The sequence below is a fragment of the Littorina saxatilis genome, linkage group LG17 (assembly GCF_037325665.1).
Source record: "Littorina saxatilis isolate snail1 linkage group LG17, US_GU_Lsax_2.0, whole genome shotgun sequence".
NCBI classification, from domain to species: Eukaryota; Metazoa; Mollusca; class Gastropoda; order Littorinimorpha; family Littorinidae; genus Littorina; species Littorina saxatilis.
Window position 1 is genome coordinate 6,813,626 of NC_090261.1, and position 8,127 is coordinate 6,821,752.

Genomic DNA, 8,127 nt, shown 5'->3' on the forward strand with positions numbered 1-8,127 from the left:
TTCTGCATGAGACCGCGCAAGTCCTCTCTGTCTCCCTCCCTCCCCCTCACTCTTTTTCTCTCCCTGCCTCCCACTCCCTCTCCTCAAGTCCTCACACACGCTTAGAAAACTCTAACCTCCTCCAGTTCTTTCTGCATGCATGAGGCCTAGCAAGTCCACTCTCTCTCCCTCTTTCTCCCTCGTGCCTCCCCCCCCCCCCCCTGCCTGCCTTCCTCCCTCCCTCCCTCCCCCCCCCCCCCCCCCCCCCTCTCAGCCTCATGTCCACACACAACAAAACCAACCTCTTCCAGTTCTTTCTGCATGAAGCCGCGCTTTCGGCGGAACTCCTTGACCATCTTGAGCTCGCTCTGCATGAGGTCCACCTCCCTCGTCTTATTCCCCAGCCGCTCCTCCATTTCGTTGATCTGCTTGCTGAAGTTCTCCATGATGGAGTCCTTCTCCTGACGCTGCTCCTTGCGCATCTCGCGGATCTGCAGCTGGAAGCGGTCCAGCTGTGTGTCCTTCTCCCCGTCCTGCTTCTTGAGGTAGGTGATGACGTCGATGGTGTCCCGCTCCGCCGCCATCATCTGGCTCTGCAGCGCGTCATTCTCCAGCATCAGCTTCTTGGCATTCTCCCTACACACCATTGGTTGCATGATGAAAATGACAGTAATTAGTCTTCTCAAGATTATCACAAAAAGTCTTGTGAGTAACAAGGACATTTATGGGAAATCGGAATTCCTCTGCTGTAACCTCATGAATATTAATGAGAAGCACATGGACCAATCGCGGGGTAATGCCAGAGATTGTTCCAGCCAGCTTAGCGTGGATGCTTTCCCCTTGACCTCGTTCGGTCACTCTCTTCTTTGTCTACAACATCATTTTTGCTCTGTCTCTACTTTTGACTTATTCTTCGTCTTTTCTTTTTCATTTTTGGGGTACCACCCACTTGGAGCTTTTCATGAATGCCACGATGGCACCCCAGTCAACCTCTCTTGGGCTTCCTGACTCCCTCCCCCATAATTCCCAACATTAAGTCCCCATCCCCAACGGGGCATGCTTTGCCTTCCACCGGTCCGGTGATTGCCCAGCAGGCACGCAATGTGCATATCAACATCGCTGTTTCAATGCTGGGTGCAAAGCATTTCACCCGATCACCCGCTGCCCCAAACCAGTGACCCACCCCTTTTTAATCCTGCCTCGATTTTTGAACAACCGCGGCAGAGGCAATCGCTCCCAGGAGTTTCAATTTGGATCACAGCCCTGAGCAATCCTTTCAGCCCCGTTTCTCTCACCCAGCCCAACCTAGATTCTCCGGACCACAGAACAACTCAGAATTACGAAAGAAGTCCGCGCTGACCTCTTCATGTGGACATTGTTTTTCAAAGATTTCAATGGCAAATCTCTTTTCCTTCCTGACAGATTCCTGACCTTGGATTCACTTAACCTGTTCACAGATGCAGGTTCACTTGGCTCAAAGTGGTTGTCTGGGACATGGAACGACCTTTGGCGCTCCCAGTCAATCTCCCTGCTTGAGCTGTACCCCATCGTGCTGGCAGTGGAACTGTGGGGAGAGTCCCTCGCTAACAAATGTTTGTCTTTTTATACAGATAATCTGGCCTTGGTGGATATTCTCAAAAAACAGACCTCCAAGGATTATAAATTAGACTTATCATGACATTGTTAAGGAGGCTTGTGCTCACATGTTTGCAACTAAACCTTGTCTTCCAGGCTGTCCACATTCCAGGCAAAAACAACACCTTGGCAGACCGGTTGTTGGGCGCTGCGCAGCCAATTGCCAGGCAATTGTGAGCGTTATGACGGAACAGCCCCAAAAGCTTTATGGACTCTAGATTTTATAATGAAATTCAATTGTTGGATTCCATGAGAATCCCCAACTAAATTAATTAACATGTTGGGCAATTAACTATCTATTCTTGAAAAACATAGGTACGTATAAGGTAAAATAATTACAGAATTTAATAAAATAATTGTCACTTCGGTGGCCTACTGCAGCAACACTTATGCATTGACTCTCTTGTTTTTTGCTTGTAATTCACAGTGTGACCTGTGTTTCATCTGCCTTGTCTCCACTGATTTCACATAAAGTGTTGTTATGGACACTGATAATTCCATATCAGGTTTTCTTACAGTGGTATCTGCGATGAAAAACGCCCTTGGGACCAGTCCCTACATTGCAGGTGGCCAGGCACACCTCAGACAAGATAATAGACGAAGGGACTACAGAAGATGTCCTCTATTCAGAGGTGTCCTCTCATCAGAGGGGCCTCACATTGCAGATACCACTGTACAATAAACTTATGAGCCACCAACAACCTCACAGTAAGCATTGGATGAGCTAATTAAGAAGTGTATGTATTATAGCGGTCAGGCATGCAGATCTCAGGCAATGAGGCATGCAGAAACGCCCAGCAAAACAATAAATTACATAAAAACCAATTGAATAGAAGATGAAACAACTGAGGATTATATCATTCTACAACAGTATACATATATGTATACATGTGTATGTGTTGGTGTCTGGGGGTGTGAGTGCATTTTGTGTGTAAAGTGAGTGCCTGTGTGCATGTGCATGGGGGTTTGACTCAAGCATATCAAGAGATCTGCAGATTAAGTTGGTATGTGTGCATACCTTTGCAAAGTTTGCCATATGAAATCGCCTCATTTACACACCTTACAAAGACGAAAAAGAAAGTTACCTGTACTCCTGCTTGGCCCGCTCAGATACATCAAGGCGAGCCTCCCATACTTTGGAGTTTGCAGCAGCAGTAGCAGCCACAGACTCCTGCTTCTTGGACTTTTTTCCCCCCTTCTTCCTGCAATGAGAAATACAATGTTTTCAGATACCACACACAATGTTAATTGCATTCAGTGACTGAAAAATGCCTCACAAAATTATTCTGACCATAGGCACCTTCAAAATTGTGTAGTCTCACTCTCAGATGTTGTGAAAGCAAGGCGCAGAGCAGAGTTGGGTTTTGCTTATTACAAAATAGGGCAGGCTCAAACCACGTACGTACTTCCTCAGGTCTCTGTGTTTGCAACAAGTGTTCTTACAGTGAAAGCTACAAAGCATCCCCCTTATGTAAGGGGCAATTTTTTATGCTCTTATTAACCATGCAGTCACAGGAATGTTGGCTGCTTCACCATTAGGCAAAAAACTAAAAAAAAGTCTGTTTACGGTATCCCGACCGATCCTATTTTTTCGCGCGACCCTAGACTTTTTTTGGGCATTTGGGGAAAAAGAAAAAAAAAAAGGGCTTTGTTTTTTGGCAAAATAACTTAAAAATATGTTTTTTTGGAAAAAAGAAAATCCCAACCTACCGACCCTATTTTTGTTGCCTATGTCACCGTAAACAGACTTTTTTTTTGGGGGGGGGGCCTTAGGGCAACTGGATTGAATGGGACAGAACAGATCTAAGTCAACCAAATTGGGTGCATTCCCTGTATAGGTGCACTTCCTGTAGGCGTTTTTACTGTATACAGGGAATGAACCCGGATGCACTTCCTGCAGCGTTTCACCAATCTAGCTGAAAGTCCCATGATGCTCAGCGACATCAGTAAAATTTGGTATTTTTCGATTCCTTTTTCTATTTTTGAAATTAAAAGAGATTTGAATCAGTTTTGCAAGTTTTTCTTAAAGAAATGAGAAAATCTATCAAGTCCTCCTGTTTAACCCCATTTTGGATGTCTATGAAAGGGAGCTTGCAACGCTGCGGTGAGTCACGCATGCAGTTAGCGCGAGATTGAGCAGTATCGTACTTTCCTACAGAAAATGCACCCGGGTACATCCCTTTTACACAGGAAGAAAACGCCTACAGGAAGTGTGCCTACAGGGAATGCACCCACTTTTGGTCGACTTACACCCTTTCTGCTTAAATGGGTGTATGAGAAATATTCATATCAGGTGCTATACTGAATGAAAGAGTGTGACATGAAGTTCTTGTACATCATTGTAAAGAGTGTGAATGACGTTTTAGTTTAGATGTCAAGCGCTTAGAGCAAGCCTTTTTAACGAAAGTTTTTGATTTAGCGCTATATAAATGTTCTTATTATTATTATTATTATTATTATTAAATCAGTACAAAAAGTGTAGTTTCTAGAAGAAAGTTAATTTAAACTAAGAGTGTATGTTGTTGTGTTCAGGAAGGGGGGGGGGGGGTGAGGGGTTGGGAGGGGGCGGGGCGTAGCTGTGGTGCCACTGTGAGAAAGTTACTTGTGAGAGATAACAGATGTCGGTGTGTGGTCAGAGTGGTGGGGTGGTCTAGCACATGGGGAGGGGAGGGGAAGGGGGGGGGGGGCGGTGTTGAGGTAATAGGAGAATGAGCAACGAATAAAAAAAGGGGGGGGGAGGGGGGAGGGCTGTAGTGGAGGGTGAGAGGCAGAGATATAGGTTGGAAGGAACCGTATGGGTTCAGTCCGTTTCCCAACAGCAAGCGCGCAGCAGGACCCAGCAAAGTGAAACATTATCTGGATCAAATTCCACAGACTGTGCTCGACGGTTACCGTACGGTTTTTGCCAACAATCTTCCTTCCTAAGACCCTACTTAATTAGTGTTGTTTTGGGTGGAATAAAAGAAAGGCCATTCCTTTTTGGGAAAATGATGTTCCCTTGTGAAACAATTTATGTAGATGAGTCATATCGTTTCTTGCTGACATGAATCACTTACATGAATAAATGGCCCCTTGTTTTGTTCCGCCCAAAAACATTACATCCTTGTGTGTGTGTGTGTGAGTTTGGGTTTATACTGTGGTGTTTGGTACAGCTGCGGAGATATACATATATGTGTGTGCGTTGTGGTGGATGTATGTGTGTGTTTGTGTATGTGTGTGTGAGTGTAGCGGAGAGAGGATGGCAGAATTGGTGCGGGGATACGACGAGGGGGGGGGGGGGGGGGAGAATCGAGTAAAGTTTAAACTTGTTTTACTCTGACCGACATAAAAAAGGTATGAAGGCAAAACTGGCATGTTGTTACAACAAGCAAATTTGTTGATGGCTGTGAGTGTATCTGTACAGCATGTGGTCTATGTGACATCACAAGCATATTTCATATTGTTACAGGCATCAGGTGAATTCAGTCACTTTCATCGACCAGTCTGCACATTGCATTGGTTAATATAAATAATAACATTACAAAACTAAAAATCACATGCTGACTTGTGACATCAAATCAAGACATGCTGCACACACAGAGGAATTAAATGTCTTGAGTAAAAAAAAAGTCCCACTGCAGGTTCATAAGATTTTTGTCAATCAATTAGTATAGACTATAGGTGGATTAGATAATCAAATTTGATTCGACCATCTCTTTGTATAGACCCTATCAGTATTCCAAGCTTTCGTAAGCTCTCGCAAACTTCAAAGCATAGCAAAGGATGTGGTACAGCGATCGCGCGCGAGCTGCAAAAGCCAAGGTTCAAAGTTCTTGCGACGTTCAAAGCATAACAAAGAGCGTGTCTCTCGGATATCTTGCAAGAGCTGCTCAGATACCGAAAAGGTCTATCGAAGTACTAATATTTTCTTTCTTTGGCTACCATCTTCACCATCTGCAATTTTTTACTACGCTTCTTGGCACGGTGTTCGTGATTGTGAAGCATTCGCCAAAATGTACAAAAGGTGTATGAGAGAAATAAAATAAGTTAAGATAATTTATTATTTACGAGGGTAATGATATAAGCAATGCTTTTTTACAATTCTAAAGATCCGGTATCTTATTTACCGGACATAAAGGTTCCTTGTAATGTGCTGTCCAAGACATTGAGAAGGTACATATTAAGTAAATATAGCAAATAAGTTATAAGCAGTACCCATCAACAGATTTTAGATGCAGCAATCAATGTTTTAAAAAATCAATTAGTTTAATTTCAAAACCCTTTTCACTAGTGGTCTCTTGAAAAACTTTAGGTAGGGATCGAGTTCTATATAGACCTTGCTACAAGAAAATGTTAGGCTTGATTTGAAGAGTTCTATTCTTGGAAGAGGGAGAAAAAAAGAATTTTTGTGTCATGAATTATCAAAATCTAAACAACGAAGTGACTGTGGTAAGATGAACAAAGTTAAAAAAACAAAGGAATACTGTACTCACCAATACAAGAACGAGACAAGACGGTACGAATTTTCGCTTATGGAAGCTTCATCAGGAAAAACAAGAACACAAAAGACAACAAAAAGCAGACGCAACACGGAACGAACAAGGTTTGAAAGAAAATGGAGGGGAAACACAGTATTCCTTTGTTTTTTAACTTCATGAATTATCAATAACAAATTTAGAGACAAAAAAAGGAGGTGCTCTTCTGTTCATGATTTTGTGCATTGTTACTGTTTTATTGAAATGCAATCTCTTTTTCAGTGAACGAATATTAAAATATTCAAACAAACACACAAAACAAAACAAAAGAGAGAGAGAGAGAGAGAGAGAGAGAGAGAGAGAGAGAGAGAGAGAGAGAGAGAGAATCAGAATCAGAACGTTTATTTGCGAAAACTCATTTTGTTTATTGCAAAAGGGTGCTGGGGGGTTGGGTAATCGAACGGTCCACGAACATCAGTGGGGTACTACTTGTCTCCGAAAACCTCCGAAAACCCCGAAAACCTCTGAAAACCCCTGAAAACCCCTGCATCTAGACTAACTAAATCTATCTTCAAAGTGAAGTATTCGACATACCTGTGAAAAGTAAGCCTGATTCATGCTACATGCACCCTTATATTTGTGTTGAGAGCCGGATTTTTGACAAAATCGATGCAACAATTTCAATGCAAGGGAGGTAACTCTTGTTACTCAAAAGCACAAGTATTGATGACGTCATGTGATTAGTGCTTCCGCTCCTTCGTAAATCCTCGCACAAACACGAAAATAAAGCCATGAACGGTGAAAGTTGCAAATATAAGTCATGATTGCAATTATGTAACAAAACACGATCCAAGGACGAATTTTCTTAATTTCTGATGAGGTTTTCGGTGTTTTTTTTTAGGTTTTCGGGGTTTTCAGCGGTTTTCGGAGACAAGTAGTACCGCATCAGTGTACACATTGGTTTCAGTCTGCTATACAAAAACAATGCATCGTGATTCGGTCCGAAGCATCCAACTTGTAATCCAAGTCGGGAAATAACTTTTCCGTTTCGAACACGGTATTGTTCCATATAGGGCGGGGATGTAGCTCAGTCGGTAGCGCGCTGGATTTGTATCCAGTTGGCCGCTGTCAGCGTGAGTTCGTCCCCACGTTCGGTGAGAGATTTATTTCTCAGAGTCAACTTTGTGTGCAGACTCTCCTCGGTGTCCGAACACCCCCGTGTGTACACGCAAGCACAAGACCAATTAAGTGCGCACGAAAAAGATCCTGTAATCCATGTCAGAGTTCGGTAGGTTATAGAAACACGAAAATACCCAGCATGCTTCCTCCGAAAGTGGCGTATGGCTGCCTAAATGGCGTGGTAAAAACGGTCATACACGTAAAATTCCACTCGTCCAAAAAACACGAGTGTACATGGGAGTTTCAGCCCACGAACGCAGAAGAAGAAGAAGAAGAAGAAGTTCCATAACGATCGCGGTTTGTCACAAACACACATGAAATATGTGTGCCCTGTAGTTTAGGGACAACAGTCAGTCTGGCATGGCACGGAGGTAGCACTGTACCAGTGTAGACACGACATGAAGGTCAGTAGTGAGAGAGAGAGAGAGAGTGAGAGAGAGAGAGAGAGAGAGAGAGAGAGAGAGTTCTCTCTTGTCACGCAGCGTCTGCTCGGAGTTATGAATTTAGTCAGGTGGCACTGTCCGTGAGTTACTGTGACTGTCACTTGTAAAAGGAAAAAAACAAAACAAAATACTTACCCCTTCTTTCCCTTCTTCCCTTTCTTTGATTTTTTCGGCGGCATTTTGATTGCCGAACTACAACGCCAATAACAAATTCAAAACAACAAAAGCACTGCCAGCCCTTGGACTGTATGATATCCTTTTCCAAGCTACATTCCTCCTCTGGGAAGAATGTCAACAAAAAATGGCAGCCATTAGACCACGTCGCTATGGGTACTTCTAGCATTCTCACTTGAACGTTGACGATATGTTTCAATGTAAAACCCATAAAAATTGATTCAAGTTACACTAAACGTTTAATATTTGTATAATTTTACCAA

General features: G+C 43.2%; 1 protein-coding gene across 1 annotated transcript in view; it reads right to left on the minus strand.

Moving 5' to 3' along the window:
* Nucleotides 1-8,030, minus strand: part of LOC138951616 (basal body-orientation factor 1-like) — a 22,917-nt gene extending 14,887 nt beyond the window's left edge. The window contains exons 1-3 of the mRNA XM_070323146.1: nucleotides 7,826-8,030; nucleotides 2,700-2,816; nucleotides 282-615 (exon numbers count right to left, since the gene is read on the minus strand). Coding sequence (XP_070179247.1) covers nucleotides 282-615; nucleotides 2,700-2,816; nucleotides 7,826-7,869 — 495 coding nt within the window. The 5' untranslated portion in view covers nucleotides 7,870-8,030. The remainder of the gene's footprint in view (nucleotides 1-281; nucleotides 616-2,699; nucleotides 2,817-7,825) is intronic.
* Between the last annotated feature and the right edge of the window lie 97 nt (nucleotides 8,031-8,127).